General features: G+C 48.2%; 1 protein-coding gene across 5 annotated transcripts in view; it reads right to left on the bottom strand.

Moving 5' to 3' along the window:
• Positions 1-16,934: 16,934 nt before the first annotated feature.
• The window catches only part of FGFR3 (fibroblast growth factor receptor 3), a 62,989-nt gene continuing 56,743 nt past the window's right edge, over positions 16,935-23,180 (bottom strand). For all 5 annotated transcript variants that reach the window (XM_064151553.1, XM_064151552.1, XM_064151549.1 and 2 more), the window contains 5 exons: positions 21,691-21,813; positions 20,889-20,959; positions 18,469-18,606; positions 17,408-17,513; positions 16,935-17,329 (listed from right to left, as the gene is read on the bottom strand). In XM_064151553.1, the coding sequence (XP_064007623.1) occupies positions 17,165-17,329; positions 17,408-17,513; positions 18,469-18,606; positions 20,889-20,959; positions 21,691-21,813 (603 nt within the window). In that variant the 3' untranslated portion in view covers positions 16,935-17,164. The remainder of the gene's footprint in view (positions 17,330-17,407; positions 17,514-18,468; positions 18,607-20,888; positions 20,960-21,690; positions 21,814-23,180) is intronic.

The following is a 23,180-nucleotide window of genomic DNA, read 5'->3' as shown; positions in this document are numbered from 1 at the left end:
CACCACGTTCAGCCTTGCTTTGCCCAGCTGTCCTTGCTGCTGCCAAAGGCAAAGCGAGGCTGAATGTTGCGGCGGCGTTGATCTAATCAGGCTAACGAATACATTTGCTAAGATGAACTTTTCCACCACAGACAAAATCTGCAGCTCCAGACAAGCAAAACGTGCACAACTGATTCACCTGGAGCTGGTGCCTGCCCTCCTTAGAGCTGCAGTTGCCAACCTCTTTCACTAAGGACTTGGTTGGAGAGGAGAGCGTTCACCCACCTAGCTCACCAGCCTCCTTAGTGGGGACAGCAGAGCAGCTGAGACAACAACTTGCTGCTCCCTCAGTTCTTCTCCCAACATTAGAGCAGGTGGGATGCAGGCATTAAGATAGTGAAGGCCATCTTCACCATCCAAGGACCCCTGCCCAAAGCCCCCCACCCATGGGCATAAAGTGAGGACCTGAGAAGTGTGTGCTCAGCCTCTCATTCCTTGCTTCTGCTGGCCTGAGTGCAAGGCAGACACCTCTAAGGGCCTTGAGCCATCTTCCAGCTTCAGTCAGGAGAGTGGACCTTGAAAATTGTTTTGCTAAGCTCTAAGGCAAACATGGTTGATGATCTTAAAGGTCTTTTCCAGCCTAAGCAGTTCTCTGATTCTGCAGACACAAGGGTCCCTATATTCATCATCAGCCTGTACCTAGACAGAAGTTATCATCTGCTCACTCTGGTTCTTGGTTGCAATTTCAGTATTACCACTCTGGTACAAGGGAAGCCAGAGAGCATCCTGCATGACACAGAATCACAGAGTCATTAACTCTGGGAAAGACCTCTAGGATCATTGGATCCAACCATCGCCCCAAGGCCACCATGGCCATTAAACCATGTCCCAAAGCACCATGTCCACAGGTTTCTTGAACCCCTCCAGGGATGATGACTCCACCACCTCCCTGAACAACCTGTTTTAATGCCTGACCACTCAGGAGAGAAACCTTTCCTAATCTCCCTGGGCAGCCTATTCCAAAGCCAATCATTCTCTCTGGCAAGAACTTCCTCCTAACATCCAACCTAGACCTCCCATGGCACAACTTGAGACTGTGTCCCCTCGTTCTGTTGCTTGAAGGTCTCTTCCAACCCACACCAGTCTAGGATGTGGTGGTTTAGATTTTACAGTTGTGAAGAAGAGCTGTAAATGGTTCTTAGAAATTCAACCACAAAACCCAGGTTCCCAGCAGCAGCCTGATGCTGGTTTGCTCCTCTCTCTCCTTCAGTCAGAACCATTTCTGAGGCACTCACTTCCCTCCTGTTCAATAGGTTTTTGTAGCCTGTCAAGCATGTACACTGCTGCTGGCAAAAAACAAAGCAGCCAGAGCTGCAGAAAGAGACATTTCTGAGGAGTGTGTGGGGTGCTTGGGAGGAGCACAAAGGAGCAGATGTTCCCACAGAACAACTGGGTTTATGGGCAACCAGCAGAGGTAAAGCCCTGGCTCCAGGGCAGCTGGATGCAGTTGGTGTACTCCAGCCTAAGAGTCACAGATGCAGCAGAACTGCAGGGTAAAGAACAAAACCCAACCAAACAACAAAACAAAACTGCTGGGATGAGCCCAAGCCTTTGAAATGCTGCTTCTGGGGCTTTCCTTTCTGGGGCTTGAGAGAGCTGATTGGGTTGGCTGGATGTGGGGTCAATGGGATAAACTGTGTCCACTTGGTAGCTGGAAGGGCAGCATTTGGCTTTCTGGGGCAATCACTGAGCAGTGTGAGCTGTGATGGCAGGCAGAAAAACGCCTGCAAGGAAACAAAAGGCAAGAAGGTTCAGACCTGAGCATTTGAAGGTGAACCAAGCTAAATTCACCTTTTCTTGGCAGTAGTAAAATACCTTTTTTTTTTTTTTTTTTGGCCTCTAATTCTTATAGTTTTTAAGGGAGTGGTCAGGAATAAAGCAAAACAAACCAACCAAGCAAAAAACCTCTGCCACCTCACCCAGGTAAGGTTGAGGAGCCCAGAAGCTCATCTTCCACTGCATGATAGTGTGGTCTTCATGCCCTGGCTCCTAGGGCTCCTGCTGCATGTCTCATCAGATAGCTCATGAAGTTATTGCTTTAATTTGCACTACACTGGGAGCCTCTCAGCCCTCCTGGACATACTCACCTTAGCTCCAGCATCTCAAGCAACTCATCCCTCAGGTTTGGCAGCTTTGGCACTATCCTAAAAGATGACACAGAGATCTGACAATCTCCTCTTGCCTCTGGACTGTGTTTACCCCTGTGTAGCTGGGAAATGTGACTGCAACTCACTCTCTTCCTTCACCCTGCATTGCTCTTACTCTACCGTGTTTGCAAAGGTCTCTCTTGCTTCAGCACCTTTAGGATATGAAAATAGAGTGATGATGAAAAAAAAACAACCCCACCAAGAAACCCCTATCCCATATCCCAGAAGCTTAATGAAGCAATCTTGTATTGTACTGCATTGGAAGGGAACTCTGGAGATCATCTAGTCCAACTCTCAGCACAGGTTCTCCTAGACCAGGCTGCACAGGAACACATCCAGGTGGGTTTTGAAAGTCATAGAATCATCAGATTGTTTGGGTTGGAAAGGACCTCCAAGGTCATTGAGTCCAGTCATCAACCTGAGACCACCATGGCAATTAAACCATGTCCTGAAGTGCCATGTCCACAGGTTTCTTGAACCCCTCCAGGGATGGTGACTGCACCACCTCCCTGGGCATCCTACTGCAATGCCTCCAGAGAAGGAGGCTTCACAGCCTCTCTGGGCAGCCTGTTTCAGTGGTCCAGTGCTCTCAAAGAGGTCTGATATTCCCACTCTCTACACAGGAGGTGTTCTACTTGAAATCTACTTCACTAGTGCCTTAACTTCAAGGTAAGATGCATGGTGTAGGTTACATCCCTCAAGTGCTAGTGAGAGCTTGGTGATATTTGGTTTCCTCTGTCTTGACTGCGTCTTGCTCATGCATGCACTCTGCAGAGGAACCTGCCAAAGGTACAATCGAGCTGAGCTGAGCTGTTTCACCCCATCTGCTATTTCATGTGAGCCATTGGCTCCTCTGGGGCTGGGACAAAGTTTAGGTTTCAGTCCCTGTCATTAGCAGTTGTTTGCAATGAGAGGTCCATCCCTTTTCTGAGCCAAGCGAGACACTCAGACATCCAGCAGAGGAAAACTAACACAGGTCAGGTCAGCACTGGGTTGGATTGTTTGGAGTTATATGGAAAGTTCAAAAGGCACAGGGATGTGGAAGATCTGCCCCTTTGTAGCCACAGCTACTGATTTCTCAAAGGGAGGAAAAAGCTTCACCAGAAGCTCTGTGGGGCTGTGCATATCTGGGCACAGCTGCATCCTGAGGGATGCTGTGGGCTCTGTGGGGCTGTGCTTACCTGGGCACAGCTGCATCCTGAGGGATGATGTGGGCTCTGTGGGGCTGTGCTTACCTGGGCACAGCTGCATCCTGAGGGATGCTGTGGGCTCTGTGGGGCTGTGCTTACCTGGGCACAGCTGAATCCTGAGGGATGCTGAGGGCTCTGTGGGGCTGTGCATACCTGGGCACAGCTGAATCCTGAGGGATGCTGAGGGCTCTGTGGGGCTGTGCATACCTGGGCACAGCTGAATCCTGAGGGATGCTGAGGGCTCTGTGGGGCTGTGCTTACCTGGGCACAGCTGCATCCTGAGGGATGATGTGGGTTCTGTGGGGCTGTGCTTACCTGGGCACAGCTGAACCTCGAGAGATGCTGTGGGCTCTGTGGGGCTGTGCATACCTGGGCACAGCTGAATCCTGAGGGATGATGTGGGCTCTGTGGGGCTGTGCTTACCTGGGCACAGCTGAATCCTGAGGGATGCTGAGGGCTCTGTGGGGCTGTGCTTACCTGGGCACAGCTGCATCCTGAGGGATGATGTGGGCTCTGTGGGGCTGTGCTTACCTGGGCACAGCTGAACCTCGAGAGATGCTGTGGGCTCTGTGGGGCTGTGCATACCTGGGCACAGCTGAATCCTGAGGGATGCTGAGGGCTCTGTGGGGCTGTGCTTACCTGGGCACAGCTGAATCCTGAGGGATGCTGTGGGCTCTGTGGGGCTGTGCTTACCTGGGCACAGCTGCATCCTGAGGGATGCTGAGGGCTCTGTGGGGCTGTGCATACCTGGGCACAGCTGAACCCCGAGGGATGCTGTGGGCTCTGTGGGGCTGTGCTTACCTGGGCACAGCTGAACCCCGAGAGATGCTGTGGGCTCTGTGGGGCTGTGCATACCTGGGCACAGCTGAACCCCGAGGGATGCTGTGGGCTCTGTGGGGCTGTGCTTACCTGGGCACAGATTGCCTCAGCTATGGTATGTCTTAGAGATGAGCAAACTCACCATTACTCACACTTCATAGAATCACAGAGCTGTTTTGGTTGGAAAAGCCCTTTCAGATCAAGTCCAACCATTCTCTAACTCTACCAAGGCTGGTGCTGAACCATGGCCCTCAGAATCATAGCTCTGCCTCTTTTCAACACCTCTCTGGGCCGCTTGTTTCAACCTTTGAGAACCCCTTCAGGGAAGAAGTTTCTTCTAATGTCCAACCTAAACCTCCTCTGGTGCAACTCAATACGAGGAGGCAACACTAAAGCTGAGCATTCAACCCTGACACTGTGTAGCTTGACTGCTTCATTTCTCAACGTTAATGTTGCATAAACAGCTGCTTTGCAGCTGCTTTTCTTGCCTCTTCTACGTGCTCACACATGTACAAACTCCTTCCTTCTCCAGCCCCTCCCACACAAGCAAACCTTCCCTGGCTTTGAGGGAGCTTTTGCCCAACAACTAAAATGATGGCCTGTTGCATGGCTTCTAGTGACTTCAGGGATGAAGATTCATAGATTCATAGAATGGTTTGGGTTGGAAGGGATCATCTTGTTCCAATGCCCCTGCCATGAGCAGGGACATCCTCCACTGCACTAGCTTGCTCAAGGCCTCATCCAACGTGGGCTTGAGCAGAGAGGGAGCATCCACAACCTTCCTGGGCAACTTGTTCCAGCATCTCACTGTTCTCACTGGAAAGAATTTCTTCCTAATCTCCAGTCTAATTCTCCTCTCTTCCAGCTCAAAGCCACTGCCTCTCATCCTGTCACTGCAAGCCCTTCTGAAAAGTCCCTCCCCAGCTTTCTTGTAGCCCACTTCATGTGCTGGGTGCCAGCTTTCAAGTAGGTCTCCAAGTCTCTCTGCTGATTTCCTCTCCTGCCATCTCTGCAGATGGGCACCATGGAGCAGTGTCCCTCACTGCCTCTGCAGCCCCACAGATGGACCATTACAGGACCTCTAAGGTCTCTTTGGAACCTTCTTTTCTCCTGGCTGAAGATCCCCAATTCTCCCAGTATGTCCCCATAGGAGAGGTTCTCCATCTCTCTGATCGTAGAATCATAGAATCATAGAATCAACCAGGTTGGAAGAGACCTCCAAGATCATCCAGTCCAACCTAGCACCCAGCCCTGTCCAGTCAATTAGACCATAGCACTGAGTGCCTCATCCAGGCTTTTCTTGAAGACCTCATCTTTGTGGCCTCCTCTGGACCCACTCCAGAAGCTCCATGTCCCTTTTATGCTAGGGGTACTAGAAGTGGACACAGTACAGTGTGTGAGTGTCTCCCTTTTGGAGAGCTGCCCACTCTCCTTGTCCTTTCCAGTTCATAACGTCTACACAATGGACCAGTATGGGTAAGGCAAACAGGAGCTGGTAGCAACTCCAGGAGGATTGTGGTGCCTTCAGAAGAATGAATGACCTCTTGGTCAACCAAGCAGCATTCTTTCACATTGTGTCCCCTCAGAACCACCCTTCTGCCAATAACTTCTTGCCCTCTCTCTACCTTGTAAAAATGTCCTCACTCCTGTATTTAAGCCCAGGGCTGATGGAGAAGTTATGACTCTTTCTGCACCACACAGCCTTGTAATGCTGTGATGAGTGCAGTGCTCACCTTTCTGGTTTCTGAGCACCCAGTGACAGCCTTGCTTTGGCAGACCTAATTCCTGACAATGCCATCAGAGTCACTCTCAAAGAGGGAAAGCTGAGCGTGGGGATCTGCATGACAGTGATTTGGCACCTAAGGGCTCCTGCTAGCTCAGGCTTCTTACAGCATCACAGAATGTCAGGAGCTGGAAGGGACCTCTGGAAATCATTGAGTCCAACCCCCCTGCCAAGTCAGGGTCACCTAGAGAAGGTCATGCAGGAACACTTCAAGGTGGGTTTGGAATGACTCTAGAGGTGGAGATTCCACAACCTTTCTGAGGGTGGTGATGCAGCCCCAGAGGTGAGTGTGATGGCATTTAGCTAAATGCCACTAGTAACAGCTGGGCAGGGGCATTACCACCCTTGGGGCTGAGTGGTGGTCATCCATGGTGTCATCTTGTTCTGCCCAGTGCTGGGTTTAGCTTGGCTTTGGTGTTCTGTTTCACTCTGGTTTTCTGGCTGGATCCATAGGCAGCACAGCCCAGTGGCATGGAGGTACCCAGGGCTGCTGGTGCTGAACATGCTTTCATGGCTCAGGTTGCATGCCCAGCGCCTATTTGAACCTAGCCCTTGGTTGAAAGATGCTCCTAACTCTGCTCCTTCTCCCTGCTCCCTGCTTGCAGCTGGGATCCTTTCTCCTTCCTTGATGGCAAAGCCACTTTTGCCTGCACTGGTGAGGAAGCTGGAGCTAGCCATGGTTGGTGAGTGATGCAAGTAGAGTTTGGGCCTCATAGCTTCATTCTTGAGCCAATCCCACCTGCAGGTTTGCTAAGATCTCTTCCTTCTGCTTGTGTACTTTCCTTCCCCGTCCCCAGCTCCTGCATGCTGCCAGACCCTCTCCAGGAGGGCCTGGGACAGGTGCAGTGGTTATGGTCTGGTCTTTGGTAGGCAGCAGCCAGGAGAGCTGATCACGCAGTGGTGCCTATGGGCACAGATGTCCTTGCAGGGCTCAGTGCTGATTCTGTCACCATGCACTAGGACTCTGATTTCTTTCCTGGTTATAGATAATGATCTTGTTGGGGCAGGGCATGATGGATCTGCTGCTTGACATTGTGCCTACACCCTTGTGAAAACCAATGTGATGGTGATGAAACTAAGAGGCTAAATCAGCAGCATGAGAAAGTGAGACCATGCTTGGAGCTAGCATGGATGAGAAGGTGGAGGAAGAAGAGAGTACAGGCAAGAGTGACAAATCCTTTCCCTGTCTCTTGCTGAGCCCATGGGCCTGTTCCACTTTATGGAGCAGGCTGCCCAGGGAGGTGGTAGAGTCACTGTCCTTAGAGGTGTTCAAGAAGTGTGTGGAGGTGGCACTTGTGGACATGGTTAATGGCCATGGTAGTGCTGGGTTGATGATTGGATGGATGAGCTTAGAGGTTTTCTCCAGCCCAAACAATGCTATGTTTCTATGACTCCTGGTGTGTCCTCTGGCCATTCCCTCACATCCTCCCATTGCTGGTAGCTCTCTGGTGTTGAGCAGACCCATCACTCACCTTTGATATTCCTTTTTCATATCAGCACGACCCATCTCCCCTTATTCCCTTTCTGCAGCAGCCTCTGGGAGGGATTAATTGGCTCAGAGGACTCCACTAGCAGGAGACACCTCCTTGAAGAGTTTTAGGTGGCAGCAGCCACCAGGAAACTTTGCTGTTATACTTGTAGCTGCCATCCCCTTTTGACACCTGCAGGGCTTTGCACTTGTCTTTAGTCAAGCCCTGCCTGTCTCACCAGGGAGCCATGACCAGTGGGAACACATGAAGAAAAGAAAATCAACAGCTTCACTCATTTGTTTGAAGGCTGCTATGGAACAGGTCATGGCAGCCAGTGCGAGGTCCTCTTGGTGTAGTCACCCACAGAGGCAAAAGGACATTTGCTTTGCTTTGAAAAATAACTCTTTCATCAGGAAAGGGCACTGGCTGGGTGGAAAGCTGTGGCCCCCGAAGGGGAGGATGACCAGAGGTGGGACTCAAGGATGCAGCCCAAGCCAGGAGCTGCCTCGGGGTGGTTTTGGACAGTGTTCAGTGAGCATCAGAGACGGCAGTCAGAGCTTCATCCTCAGCTGAGAACTGGCTGCACTGCAGGGCAGTCCCAGTGAAATACCTCCTCCTCCTCCCCAAGCCACAGGCAAACACTGCTGCGGGTGAAGGTCAGCAGGGGAAGAATGACATCATGAAAGCCAGGAGGGAAAGCAAACATCACACCAGCTCCATGCATGGGTCAGCCACTGCGCCACGACACAGACTTGCCTCTTTCAGACTTAGACTCCTGTAATCTCTGATCTCTGTGTGCTTGCAGAGCTTTATTTTGGGCAGCTATAAAGCATCTGCGTGCTACGTGCTGCAGCTGGCTGCAGGACAACCCATCCTGCTCCTGCTTCCCAGGACCTCATGGGAAATGGTGCACCACATCTTCAGCACCATGCCACAGGATCATGGAATCACAGGATTGCTTTGGTTGGAAAAGCCACATAAGACCACCAAGCACAACCATTCTCTAATTCCACCAAGGCTGGTGCTAAACCATGGCCCTCAGCACCACAACTCTGCCTCTTTGAAACACCTCCAGGCATGAGGATTCCACCACCTCCCTGGGCAGCCTGTTCCAGTTTTTGAGATCCCTTTCATGGAAGAAGTTTCTTCTAATGTCCAACCTAAACCTGCCCTGGGACTACTTGAAGCCATTTCCTCTCCTCATATCACTTGGTACTAGGAAGAAGAGACCAATTCTCCCCTGACCCCAGCCTCCTTTCAGGTAGTTGTAGAGAGGTCTCCCCTCAGGCTCCTTTTCTCCAGGCTGAACGACCCCAGCTTCCTCAGCTGCTCTGGATTTGGACACTGGAATGGGCTGCCCGGGGAGGTGGTGGAGTCACCGTCCCTGGGGCACTTCAAGGCAAGGTTGGACTTGGCACTTGGTGCCATGGTCTAGCCTTGAGCTCTGTGGTAAAGGGTTGGACTTGATGATCTGTGAGGTCTCTTCCAACCCTGATGATACTGTGTGATACTGTGATACTGTGATTTACTGAGCTCCCTCACTTAAGCCCCACAAAGCCAAACCAGACTTGGTCTCCTCTTGCTCCTTGGGAGCTGGGCAGATTGAGGTCACTGTCACCCTTTCCACCAGGCACTGGGTGTCCTCTTCCTTCCCCTTTCTAGTGATGGGTTCCTTTGATGGATCATGCACATCCAACAGCATCTGTGGCACTGAGAGCAACGTCACAGGCATCAATCACCACCGTGCTGGAAGACATCCTGGTTTGGATGGAATCCGTAACAGAGGTGCCGTGAGCGAGGCTTAATCAGCACGAGAAGGACATCAAGCTGCTGGAGCAAGTCCAGAGGCCATGAAGATGGTGTGAAGGCAGGAGCACTGCCCCTGTGGGGACAGGTAGAGAGTTGGGGCTGTTCAGCCTGCAGAAGCTTCCAGGGAGACTTTAGAGCAGCCTTGCAGTACCTGAGAGGGCTGCAGGAAGGGTAGGGAGGGACGTTTTACAAGGGCATGTAGTGATGAGAGGGGAGTGGCATTGAGCTGGAAGAGGGGAGATTCAGGCTGGAGATTAGGAAGAAATTCTTTTCAGTAAGGGTGGTGAGACACTGGAACAGGTTGCCCAGGGAGGTTGTAGATATCCCCTCCCACCTCAGGGCCAGATTGGATGAGGCTTTGAGCAAGCTGGTCCATTGGAGAATGCCCCTGCCTATGGCAGGGGGGTTAGAACTGGATGATGTTGAAGGTCCCTTCCAACCCAAACCCTCCTAGGATTCTCTGGTTCCAATTCCTGCTCCTGTGCTCTGCAGCATAACTCTGCGTAAGACCAGGGGTTCAGAGCTGCACAACCAGAGTGGCTTGGGTGGGTATAAATACCCCCACCAGCAAAGAAATGACAATACTGCCTTTAAACCAAAGTTGTTATAAATTTATTAGGCATATAAAACCTGTGCTGGCCAGGACTCACAAATGCAGGACCATTAAAAAAATCAACCCTCCTGGCACTACAAAATCTCACAGCCTTGGTGTTTGCAAAGGATCCCCCTGTTCACAAGTGGGCAGAACCACTCCTCCCCAGAAAAAGAAATATAAGAGTTTGTTTATTATTATTATTATTATTATTATTATTATTACTTCTGTCAAAGTTTTGCTGTGTTAAGAAAAGCAGAACAGATTCCTTCAGCGTTCACCTCACACCTTCAAACAGCTGCAGCCATCAGGCACAGAAGAGACAGGATTCAAATAAAGCAACCAAAAGAAAAACCCAAATCCCACCCCCCCAAAAAAATAAATCACACTTTGGGGGTTGGACCAGTATAAAAATGTAACAAAATTGGAACTTTTAATGTGGGTTTTAGGGTGTGTTTTTTTTTTGGGGGGTCCTTTTCTTTTAAGCTTTTAAAGATAATAGTCCAGGCTATAAAACTATATAAGCATCAAATAAGAAATGTTAAAAGTCAACAAGTCTACACCAGATACATCTTGTAAAAACTCAATAAATTATATATATATATATATTTATAATATCTAGTAACAGTTGAAATCATGCACACAGTTTTGTACATTCATTCTCTTTGCTCAGTACAGGCTTTTGAGTAGTTGGAATGTACACAATTAGCAGGCATCTTGTAAGAAAATAGACCCCCCACTCCCTCCCCCCCTCAAATTTCATTTCTTTTAATTACAACAAGAGGGAACATAAAAATAAGCTCTAGAAATCTACTTTCTGAAGACTTCCATTGGAGTAATCTCAAACTAGAAATGATTTCTTTTTAAGGTAGGGGTTTTTGTGGCTCTAAGATAAAGAAATCATCATAGAATCATAGAATCAATCAGTCAGGGTTGGAAGGGACCACAAGGATCATCTAGTTCCAACCCCCCTGCTATGGGCAGGGACACCCTACCCTAAAGCAGCTGAAAATGAGATGCTGTCATCCTGTTGTTCTGAGAGGTGGCTTACAAACTGTGTACCAGAGAAGGGAGGGGGGAGGAAAAAAAAGGCAGAAAAAGAATGGGAAGAAAGAATTTCAGGATGCAGTTTGCCTTTCTTCTTCGTGGTAGCAGAGAAAAATCTTCTGGATTAAAAAAAGAGGGGAAAAAAAGTACTCCAAACCTCAAAGCAAAGAACACCACCACCACCACTTTTAAAAAAAGGCTAAAACCAAGCAAAATGAACAAACAAAAAATGCCCAAAATCATGAAGCAAGCAAAAACTTCAACACCAAACAAGCAAAAAACCCACCCAGAAAAAAAGAAATAGGAAAAAAAAATCTTTACAACCTTAGGTGGGAGTTAAAAAAGGAAGAGGAAAAGATAGGAAGGGGGGGGTGGAAAGGAAGGGAGGGGAAAAGGGAGGGGGAAAAGTGGGGCAAAAAAGAAAGGAGGAAAAAAGGAAGGAGGGGGGAAGGAAGAGGGATAAAAAGGAAGGGGGGGAAAAGAAGGGACAAAAAAAGGGGGGAAAAAGGAAGGAGGGAGAAGGAAGGGAGGGGAAAGAAGGGGGAAAGGGGAAAAAAGGAAGAGGGGGGAAAGGAAAGGGGCAAAAAAAGGAAGAAGTGGGAAAGGCAGGAGGGGGAAGGAAGTGAGGGGAAAGAAGGGGGGGAAAGAGGGAAAAAAGGAAGGGGGGGAAAAAAGGAAGAAGTGGGAAAGGAAGGGGGGGGAAGAAGGGGAAACAAAAAAGGGGGAAGAAAGGGGGGGAAGAAAGGGGAGATAAAAAGGAGGGGGGATAAAAGGGGAGAAAAAGGAAGTGGGATAAAAAGGGGGAGAAGGAAGGGGGAGGAAAAAGGAAGGAGGGGGGAAAAAGGAAGTGGGGCAAAAAAAGGAAGGGGGGTGAAAAAGGGAAGGGAGGAAAAAAAGGGGAGAAATAGGACTCACAGAAGGTCAGGAGCTGGAAGGGACCTTGAAAGGTCATCTAGCCTAACTCCCCCTTCCAGGGCAGGATCACCTATACCAGAGGGGTGAAAAAAGGATGGAGAAAAAGAAAGAAGGGAAATAAAGGAAGGAAAAAACCCAAACAAAAACCCCAGCCTAGCCCAAATCTCCCCCTTTATCCATGCTAAAATTCCTTGTTTTCCTCCTGTGCTTTTCAAGAGCTACCTGGCACAGAAGAAACCAGAGCAGCAGCAGCAGCATGTTCCAACCTTGGATGCAACAGAATCCTACCCATGGCCATTGCACATTACAAACAGTGCCACCTCCTCTCTGCTGTTCAGCTCAGGTGGCAGTTCCAAAGCCCAAAAATCCAACAGGAATGGCCAAGAAGTAACAAAAAGGGAGGGAAAAGAATAAGCAAAGTCACCCCCACCTCATCCAAAGCCAACACGTGGCTTTGCTGCACACTTGGTATTAACCTGACCACAAGAAGACCTTCATTTGAAAACAGCAACAATAAACACACACACACACACACACACACACACACACACACCCCAACTCCTTTTAATGCACAGTGGTTAAACTGTTGGAAGAATTCTTGGCCCTGGCTGGTCTAAAATAGATGAAAAAAAATAAAATCAAATAATCTTTTTTCATGGAATCATAGAATCACAGAATTGAGCAGGTTGGAAGAGACCTCCAAGATCATCCAGTCCAACCTAGCACCCAGCCCTGTCCAGTCAACCAGACCATGGCACTAAGTGCCTCAGCCAGGCTTTGCTTGAACACCTCCAGGAACAGTGACTCCACCACCTCCCTGGGCAGCTCATTCCAATGCCAATCACTCTCTCTGCCAACAACTTCCTCCTAACATCCAGCCTAGACCTCCCCCAGCACAACTTGAGACTGTGTCCTCTTGTTCTGTTGCTGGTTGCCTGGCAGAAGAGCCCAACCCCACCTGGCTACAGCCTCCCTTCAGGTAGCTGTAGACAGCAATGAGCTCTGCCCTGAGCCTCCTCTTCTGCAGGCTGCACACCCCCAGCTCCCTCAGCCTCTCCTCATAGGGTTTGTGTTCCAGGCTCCTCACCAGCTTTGTTGCCCTCCTCTGGACACCTTCCAGCACCTCAACATCTCTTGAATTGAGGAGCCCAGAACTGGACACAGCACTCAAGGTGTGGCCTGAGCAGTGCTGAGTACAGAGGCAGAATAACCTCCCTCGTCCCACTGGCCACACTGTTCCTGATGCAGGCCAGGATGCCATTGGCTCTCTTGGCCACCTGGGCACACTGCTGGCTCATGTTCAACTACTAACTACCAGCACCCCCAGGTCCCTTTTTGCCAGGCTCTGTCCCCAGCCTGTAGTGCTGCTTGGGGTTGTTGTGGCCAAAGTGCAGAACCTTGCACTTGGCCTTGCTAAATCTCATCCCATTGGCCTCTGCCCACCCATGCAGCCTGGCAAGGTCCCTCTGCAGGGCTCTCCTACCCTCCAACAGACCCACACCTGCTCCTAGCTTGGTGTCACCTGCAAACTTACTGATGCTGGACTCAATCCCCTGGTCCAGATCATCAACAAAGATATTGACCAGGACTGGGTCCAGCACTTGATCCCTGGGGCACACCACTAGCACCAGCTGCCAACTGGATGTGGCACCATTCACCACCACTCTCTGGTGGTGAATGGTGCCAATTCTTGACCCATATCAGAGTGATTTTTTTTTTGGGTTGGTTTAACCACCTGGTGATGGAGTGAAAAGAAAATCAATCAATCAATCAATCAACCAACCTCTTCCTCCCCCTCCAAAACAAAGATAAACTTACCTTAGCTGACAGCAATCCAGGATAAACTAAGATTTTCTTTAATGAATACATATATATATATATATATATATATTTATAACATTAGATGTGATTTGTTGTTAAAAGACTGTACAGCTATACATTCTTTCAATATTTCCCATCAATGCAACAACAACAACAACCAAAAAAAACCAACCCCTTAATATATAATTTTTTTTCCTCCATTTTAATAAGTTAAAATAAAATCAACCAAGGAAAAAAAAAAGAAAGGAAAAAAAAATCATCAAACACACACACACACACACACAAAAAAAAAAGAGATTAACAAAATGACAACAACAACAACAACAAAAAAAAGAAGACAATAGAGAAAAAAAATCAACCAAACCCAAACCCCCCTTTAAAAACACACACAAAACAAAAAGATCAAACCACCTCGGTGAGATTTGAAGTTTACAGCAAAAGTCTACTTCCAAGATAGGTTAAGGTCTATAAATAACTTTACAAATATACAGGTCAAGGTACAATCTTTAAAACAAAACTGTCAAAAAACAAAGAAATACACACACAAAAAAAACCAAAAAACCCAAACCCAAAAATAACATCAGGAAAGCAAAACAAACCAAACAAACTCTTCTCTTGTCACCCAGATCAGTATATCCTCTAAGACTGTGATGCTCTTATGGTTGAGTCTCTCTCTCTCTGCTTTAGGTTGCATTAGTATAATACATTTAGTTTTTTATCCTGGTTTTAATAGATTTATTTATATATATATATATATATATATATACACAGAGGATATATTTATAGCTATGTACAGAAGATTCTCTGGAATAAACCTTTTTGATATAAGTTAAAGGCTCTTGCCTACAGGTACCCGTAACTTCTTCCTCCCAAGTCACTTGCACGGAGATGGAGCCAAGCCTCTGGGGTTGAAGGGTGGGGGTTGGAGGAGATGCTCCTCTCTCGCTCACTCTTGGCAAATAAAAACACCCAGACCCAAAAAAAAAGTGATGTTTTTTGAGGGAGGGGGGGAGGTTAATCCCCAAAAGTGAGGTTTTGAGGGGGGGTTTAATCCCTATAAGTAAGATTTGCCTTCCCCAAAAGTGAGATTTGGTGGATTTCTTTCCCAAAAGTGAGAATTTAAGGATTTTGTTCCTCCCCAAAAGTGAGATTTGGAGGATTTTTTTTCTTCCCCAAAAATGAGATTTGGAGGATTTTTTTTCTTCCTCAAAAATGAGATTTGGAGGATTTTTTTTCTTCCCCAAAAATGAGATTTGGAGGATTTTTTTTCTTCCCCAAAAATGAGATTTGGAGGATTTTTTTTCTTCCTCAAAAATGAGATTTGGAGGATTTTTTTTCTTCCTCAAAAATGAGATTTGGAGGATTTTTTTTCTTCCCCAAAAATGAGATTTGGAGGATTTTTTTCTTCCTCAAAAATGAGATTTGGAGGATTTTTTTCTTCCCCAAAAGGGAGATTTGGAGGATTTTTTTCTTCCCCAAAAGGGAGATTTGGAGGATTTTTTTCTCTTCCCCAAAAGTGAGATTTTGGTGTTGGTTTTTTTTATCCACCAGAAGTAAGATTTGAGGAATTTTCTCCCCACAAAAATGAGATTTGGAGGTTTTTTTCTTCCCCAAAAGCGAGACTTTGGGGGGTTTTAATCCCTAAAATTAAGATTTTTGAGGTTTTTCCTCCTCAAAAGTGAGATTTGGAGGATTTTTTCTTCCCCAAAATTGAGATTTTGGGGGGTTTTTAATCACTAAGATTTTGTTGTTGTTTTTTTTTCATTCCCCAAAAGTGAGATTTGGAGGATTTTTTCTTCCCTCAAATTGAGATTTTGGGGGGGGTTTAATCACTAAGATTTTGTTGTTGGTTTTTTTTTTTATTCCCCAAAAGTGAGATTTTGGGGGGGTTCTTCCCACAAAAGTCAGATTTAGAGGAATTTTTCTTCCCCAAAAGTGAGATTTTGGGAGGTTTTTAATCACTAAAAGTAAAATTTGGGGGAGTTTTCTTCCCACAAAAGTCAGATTTGGAGGATTCTTTTCCTTCCCCAAAATTAAGATTTGGAGGATTTTTTTTCTTCCCCAAAATTAAGATTTGGAGGACTTTTTTTCTTCCTCAAAATTGATGTTTGGAGGACTTTTTTCTTCCTCAAAATTGATATTTGGAGGACTTTTTTTCTTCCTCAAAATTGAGATTTGGAAGATTTTTTTCCCCCCCACCAAAATTGAGATTTTGTTGTTTTTTTGGTTTGTTTTTTTTAATCACAAAAAGTATGATTTTGGGTTTTTTCCTCCCTTAAAAGTGAGATTTGGAGGGTTTTTTATTCTTCAAAAGTGAGTTTTTTTCTTGAGGTGTTTCCCCTCCCCCTCCCCAAAATAAAATCACGATTTGGGTTTCCCCCCTACCCAAAAAAACAACTCTTCCAAAAAGTCAGGATGCCATGACACTCAGGAGCCAAATCCCCTGCTGCTCTCAGATGGATGCCAATCTCCTTTGCAGGGGCAAGATGCTGGTCCCCAGGGTCTGGTCCCACGTTGGCACAGCTTCATCACTCCCAGCCCATCGCGAGGAGGGGCTGGCGGCCACCAAGCCTGGCCCAAACCGCTGCCATTTCAGGTGACTTGACTGTCTCTTTTTATTCTCTATATATTCTTTTTCTGTGTTTTTTTTTTTTTTTCCTTTCTCCATGCCAATTTACATTTTACTTCTCTTCCTCTTCCAAAAAAAAACTGAAAGGATTCCTTCTCTGCAGCTGGGTAGCACAATCCTGAAGCTATAAAAACGACGACAACAAAAATATAGATATTTCTTTTGTTTTTCCTCTTTATAAATATATGAATCCCTGCAGGCAACGTGGCTGTTCAGCTCCACCAAAAAGGTTCATGTACAGATTGCATAAGCAAAGAACTCCTACATTCTTTACACTTCTTTTCTGTCTTTTGTCCTTGTTTTTTCTCCTGTTCTTCTTATTGCAGGCACAGAACGGTGACTCTGGCACTCGAAACGCAAGAGGGGAAGGGTTGGGAGGGACAACCCCTCCCAGGTTCAACATTCTGCTTGGTTGAAAAAAAAAAACAAAACCCCAAATCAACAAAAATAAAACAACCCCAAAATAATAATAATAATAAAAAAAAAAACAAACCCAAATCCAACCCAAAAACAACAAACCCAAAAATCAGAATCATCTACGGTAAATCATCTTGGCAAGAGATTAGTTCCTTCAGGCCAAAACAGTGCTTCTTGACTTTTGATACAGCAAACAATGGGAAAAAGAAAAGCCAAACCAAAAGGGGTGAGAGGAGGAGGTGGGGGTGGGAGGGAAAAAATCAACCCCAAAAAAGGTCATTATTCTTGTTTTGTTGTGTTGTGTTTTTTTGACCCTGAACAGCTCGACAGCAACAGGAACCTCCGGGCGCACCACGCAGTTCGACTGGAAGATCCTTCACTGGGCTCTCACCCGCGGTGCCCTGCATCCGTGCCTCCCTGGGCACTCTGCCTGCCTGCCCAGCCGTCTGTCTGTCCGTCTGTCTGTCTGTCTGTCCAGGGGAGGTCCTCACGTCCGGATGACACCGTTGCAGGGCGGGTGCTTGGGCAGGCAGGGCTCGTCAGGCAGCAGGTCATGTGCAAAGACTGAGTCGTCCCCCGAGGAGCAGGTGCTGTGGGTGTCCTGGCCGGCCGGTGAGTACTGCTCGAAGGGCACCGAGAGGTCCAGGTACTCCTGCCAGGGCAACAGTGTTAGGTGCCGCCCGTCAGGGAACGAGCAACCCCCTCCCTGTGCCCACCCCACCACACTCACATCAGTGGATGTCACGGTGAGGACCCTGTCCAGGTCTTCTACCAGCTGCTTGAAGGTGGGCCGCTGCGAGGGCACGGCGTGCCAGCACTCCCGCATGATCATGTACCTGCAGGAGAGGGGACTGTCACCCCTGGTGGGGCTAAGCGCTGCCCACCCACCCCCAAGTCACCCGAGAGAGGAGCTATGGTGGCCTTGGTGCCAGCTGTGGGGAGGAGGGGTTTGTAGGGGACTTTGAGGAGCCATGCTCCTCATTGCTGATCATCTCATCCACGTCCGTGTTCTTGAAGCAGGAGGACAACCTGCCCTAAAGATGACCTACCAGAGCTACACGTCCAGCCAGCACCCACCAAACACAGCAGGCACCTTCTGGTGCTCAGCAGAGCCCAAATGAGTTGGTGTGCTAGTCTGAAGCAAGCTGGAATGTTTTGGTGAAAGAACTAGATAACGGGCAGTGAAATGAAAACAATTGATGTCAACTTCTCTCACAGTCTCGCTGAGAGCTCTGGGAAGAAGAAGTAAACTTTCTCCATTTTGTTCTTCTTCTGCCTTTGCCTTCAGACCTGGTCACATCTCATTAACATTGTTCCCACTAACCTTGCTCCCTAACCTCTTGGCTGCACCTCTCTTCTTCCTGAGAACTGGGGTAAGGTTGAGAGGGGCCGGGGGAGGTGTTGGGGGGTGGTTTGGAAGCCCCTCCTGGGGACTCAGGTTTCTGGGAGGGGAGTTGTGCTTTTGTATTGTTTATCCTTTGTATATTTCTGTATATAACTGTATATAACTGTATATATTGTAAATAGCTGCTTGTAAATTCTGCTAGCTGTAAATAAATTGCTTCATCTATATTCCCAGGGTCCGTCTGAGTTAGCTGGGGCAAATACAAAGTGTGGGGGGGCGGGTAAGAGCCCAAACCATCACAGTTGGGGTAGGGGACCCCATCTAGTGTTGGCCTCCCAGCCAAGGATGCCCCAACAACCCAATCCATGGCCTGGGGGTGGATACTTGGGCCAGAGAGGAAAAGGGGAGCAGGGTGAGGAGCTGACCCCCCCCCCCCCCCGACTCACAAATCATGGGTGCAGTTTGCAGGTTTGTCCATCCGATGGCCTTCCTTCAAGAGTTTAAAGAGTTCCTCAACAGGAATTCCCGGGTATGGAGAGCCTCCCAAAGTGAAGATCTCCCAGAGCAGCACTCCAAAAGACCAGCTGGAAACCAAAGAAAAGATCTTTAAAATTCAATGAGCTTTGGATTTTTTTTTTCCCCCCCAAGTTCCACACCCCCCCCTCCCCCGCCTCCATCCCATCCCATATCCCCTTGGACCCTGCTTGGCTTTCTTTCTGTGCAGCCATGCATAGCTAACAAAGTCATCAATAGCATGACTAATTGCCTAGGCCATTTTTACTAGTTACTTGGAGATCTCTGCTGATCCAACTCAATAGCAAAGAAATCCCAGGCACCAAGTCTGAAATTGAAATGAGCATTTAATCAGATAGGTGACAGCCCATCTATCACCCCCAGCTCTTTGTTAGGTCTATCCACCAGCTCCACTGAATGGAACAAATCAAATTATTCATGCACAGCTTCACTGAATTGCAGGCTTGGAACCACAGGCCACTAATTGTGCAAGCTGATACCAAAACTTGCTTGTTACAACACTCATCTCACTGGCCAAGCTGGGAGGAGGGAAGAGGGACAAAAAAAAAGACCCCAACAGAAAAAAAGAGAAAGCAGTGGAGCAGCAACGTTACAGGCTCCAGCCCCGCAGCTGTGCTCTGCTTAAAAGTCCTCTTCTTCAAAACTATCTTTTTGCCTCCCCTTTCTGCTTGAAAACAGGGATTATCTGTCTCTGCTCCTCTTCCACACACGCCTGCTCCCCCCTCTGGAGCTCTCACTCTCCCCTCCTAGCTCTGAGTTCTCTCTCATGCCCGCTGCAGCAGTACTGAAGCGTGAAAATGATGATTTCTGGTCAGTAAAAGCCAAAGCAAGCCCCAAAAAACACAGGAATGGACAACATTCATTTCTGCAACTGCAAGCCACTGGGTTGTTCAGAGCCACTAGGTTGATCAGAGGGCTGCAGCAGCTCTCCTATGAGGACAGACTGAAAGAGTTGGGGCTGTTCAGTCTGGAGAAGAGGAGGCTCCCAGGTGACCTTCTTGTGACCTTTCAGTATCTGAAGGGGCCCTACAAAAAAGCTGGGGAGGGACTTTTCAAGATCTCAGGGAGTGCCAGGACTAAGGGGAATGGAGTAAAGCTGGAGATGGGTAGGTTCAGACTGGATGTGAGGAGGAAGTTCTTCACCATGAGAGCGGTGAGACTCTGGACTGGGTTGCCCAGGGAGGTGGCTGAGGCTCCATCCCTGGAGGTGTTTAAGGCCAGGCTGGATGGGGCTCTGGCAGTCTGCTCTAGGGTAGGGTGTCCCTGCCCATGGCAGGTGGATTGGAACTGGATGATCCTTGTGGTCCCTTCCAACCCTGACTGATTCTATGCTTCTCTGATTCTAAGCTGTGAGGAGCAGGCTGCTGAGTTGCTGTCAGAATGCCATTATGAACCCCAAAACTGAAATAAAAAGGCAGGGTTTGTGCTGAGCTTCTGCTTCCTTTGCAAAGATGAGGTGGGCTGCAGACTGACTCTGCTCTTTGCTAACTGCAAGCGGCACCAAAGTGGACGAGACTAAGGCAGAACAAAAACAAACAGATGAAGTGGCAGAACTAATCTGAAAAAAAACTATTTGTGAGATACTCTCTGATCAACTCAACTAACACCACACAGAACGTGCCAAGCTCACTGCACATACCCAAATGAGGTGCAGCTGTCTGGGACAGAGAGTGGAGGAAGCTGAGGGTGATTTGTTTTGATTAGTTTTATGCATGGAGGGGTTGTGTTGTTGTTGGGGTTCTTTTCATCCTTTTTTTGGGGGGACTGAAGGATGAAATCACCTCCTCTATAAACTGGACAAGGAATAACCTGCCTGACAGCCAAAAATTTTTGAGCAGCTCACTAGAAATGCGGGGAAGTTGTGGATGCCTCCTCTCTGCAAGTGTTAAATGCCAGGTTGGATGGGACCTTGAGCAACCTGGTCAGGAGGAGGTGTCCCTGGCCACGGCAGGGCAGCTGGAACTAGGTGACCTTTAAGGTCCTTTCCAATCCAAACCGCTGTAGGATTCCCTGATTTTATGCTGTTTGGATGAAAGCAATGAGACAATGGCAAAACAAAACCATGTGTGCAAAGCTGCAGCTTGGCACTGATGAACTGGAGGATCCTGAATGTCCCTTCCAACCCAGCCCATTCTAGCATTCTACGATCCCTGGATGAAAACAACAAGATAACAGCAAAACCAAAACCAGATGTGCAAAGCTGCAGCTTGGAACTGATTCCTTCACTTCTGCATCCCCAGAAGCTCCAGATGTTTTGTCTTTAGGATGCTACAGGCATGGATTTCCCTCTCATTTGATTGCTGTTCAAAGAGCGGGTATAGGATTTGCTTACACATCGCTCTGGTGAGTATAGACCCGGTCAAACAAGGCTTCTGGAGCCATCCATTTCACAGGCAGCCGACCCTGTAATTAGGAAGACAATGGGAACATCCCATCAGCATATTCCCCCAGCCACCACGGCACCATCTGAATCTTCTTTTCTAATCCAGTTTTCATTACCAACCACATCTGCCTTCCCGGTCACTGCCCAAAGCAGCAGTGGCCACACATAAACAGATTAGAGGATTTGATCCCTGGATCTTTGCTGACAATCCTGGAGTGAAGGTTTCTCTGCAGAGGGTTGTGTTTCACTGCCAAGGCAGCTTTAACCTCTCAGAGCATCTAAATCTCTGCATGGGAACAGCATCCCCTGCTCATAAATGCAGCAAACTGCAGCAGGGCGTGGGACAGAACTTGCCAGCTCTTTGGTTGGAAGAAGATGTTGGATTCCCAGGTCCAAACCTGGTTTAGATTTGAAGAGACAGAGTCGTTGTGGTAGGGTGGGAGGGAATGGATTGACGCTGGAGAAGAGGAGATTGAGACTGGAGATTAAGAGGGAATTCTTCACAGTGAGGGTAGTGAGATGTTGGAACACATCTCACAACTAGCTGTGAGCAGCCACAGTATCCCTCAGGAAAACAAGTGGGTGGACTCCTGGGTTCACCTACAGTGGCTCATGGAGTGAGGCCACCAGCAGATCTCTTCCCCCTAAGCCCTTCCAAGAAGAGAGCTGTGGCACAGGGGCCACTTGCTGCAGGGATGACTGAGTTCCCTGCCAGAAGGAGACCTGCAGCACCTGGCAGCTCCATACTCACATTGGTGGTTTTCTTGTAGTAGTCAATGTTGTGAACATCCCTGGCAAGGCCAAAATCGGCGATCTTCATCACGTTATCCTCAGTGACCAACACGTTTCTGGCTGCCAAGTCACGGTGGATGCACTATGGAAGGTGAGCAAGGCAAGAAATAAGGATCTGTTAGCTGCTCGTGCCTGGGACAAGCAGAACTGGGTGGTTTATGAGCTGCCCTTCTGCTGCCTCCCAAGCTCATAAAGCTCCTCGTGTTCTGTGTCACTGCCCCATCATGCAGGCTCTTAGCAGCACATCACTGCTGCCACTGCCACGTGTTCTTCTCTCCCCTGAAGGGACGGCACAGATCAGAAAGCCAGCCCTCCTCTTCTGTGGGTGCCTGCTGGGATGTGAAACTGTCCCTCTGCCCTGCTTTCCCCAAGGAGTGTGGGCTGATGATCAGAGGTGATGGAGAATGAAAATGATCAGAAGGCTGGAGCACCTCCCCTATGGGGACAGCCTGAGACAGTTGGGGTTGTTCTGCCTGCAGAAGAGAAGGCTCCAGGGCGACTACAGGGCAGCCTTCCAGTACCTGAAACGGGCTACAGAAGGTCTGGGGAGGGGCTTTTTACAGCAGCTTGCAGTGATAGGATGAGAGGGAATGGATCAAAGTCTGAGGAGGGGAGATTTAGACTGGAGGTGAGGAAGAAATTCTTTCCAGTGAGGGTGAGGACTGGAACAGGTGGTGTTGGGTTGATGGTTGGACTTGGTGATCTTAAAGGTCTCTTCCAACCAAAACAATTTTATGAACCTCTAACTTCTCCACAGGGATGAAGCCTCCTGCAAAGACCCTGAAATACTTTGTACTGAGAATTGCTCTCTGGAGAGATCCTGCCTGAAACACTTCGCTTGAAGTTACTCTTCACACCCTCGGCACTCCATGCCTTTGCACACATGGGTCTAACTGCGCCTTCTACCAGAAGAGCCTTCTCAACTCACTTTCTGAGATGCCAAGTACTCCATGCCCTTCTCAACTCACTTTCTGAGATGCCAAGTACTCCATGCACTTCTCAACTCACTTTCTGAGATGCCAAGTACTCCATGCCCACCTCAACTCACTTTCTGAGATGCCAAGTACTCCATGCCCACCTCAACTCACTTTCTGAGATGCCAAGTACTCCATGCCCTTCTCAACTCACTTTCTGAGATGCCAAGTGCTCCATGCCCATCTCAACTCACTTTCTGAGATGCCAAGTACTCCATGCCCTTCTCAACTCACTTTCTGAGATGCCAAGTACTCCATGCCCACCTCAACTCACTTTCTGAGATGCCAAGTACTCCATGCCCTTCTCAACTCACTTTCTGAGATGCCAAGTGCTCCATGCCCATCTCAACTCACTTTCTGAGATGCCAAGTACTCCATGCCCTTCTCAACTCACTTTCTGAGATGCCAAGTACTCCATGCCCTTCTCAACTCACTTTCTGAGATGCCAAGTACTCCATGCCCATCTCAACTCACT

This window comes from Pogoniulus pusillus, chromosome 11, assembly GCF_015220805.1.
Source record: "Pogoniulus pusillus isolate bPogPus1 chromosome 11, bPogPus1.pri, whole genome shotgun sequence".
NCBI lineage: Eukaryota > Metazoa > Chordata > Aves > Piciformes > Lybiidae > Pogoniulus > Pogoniulus pusillus.
Note: the sequence above shows the minus strand (reverse complement) of the source record. Positions and strands in the feature narration are given on the sequence as shown.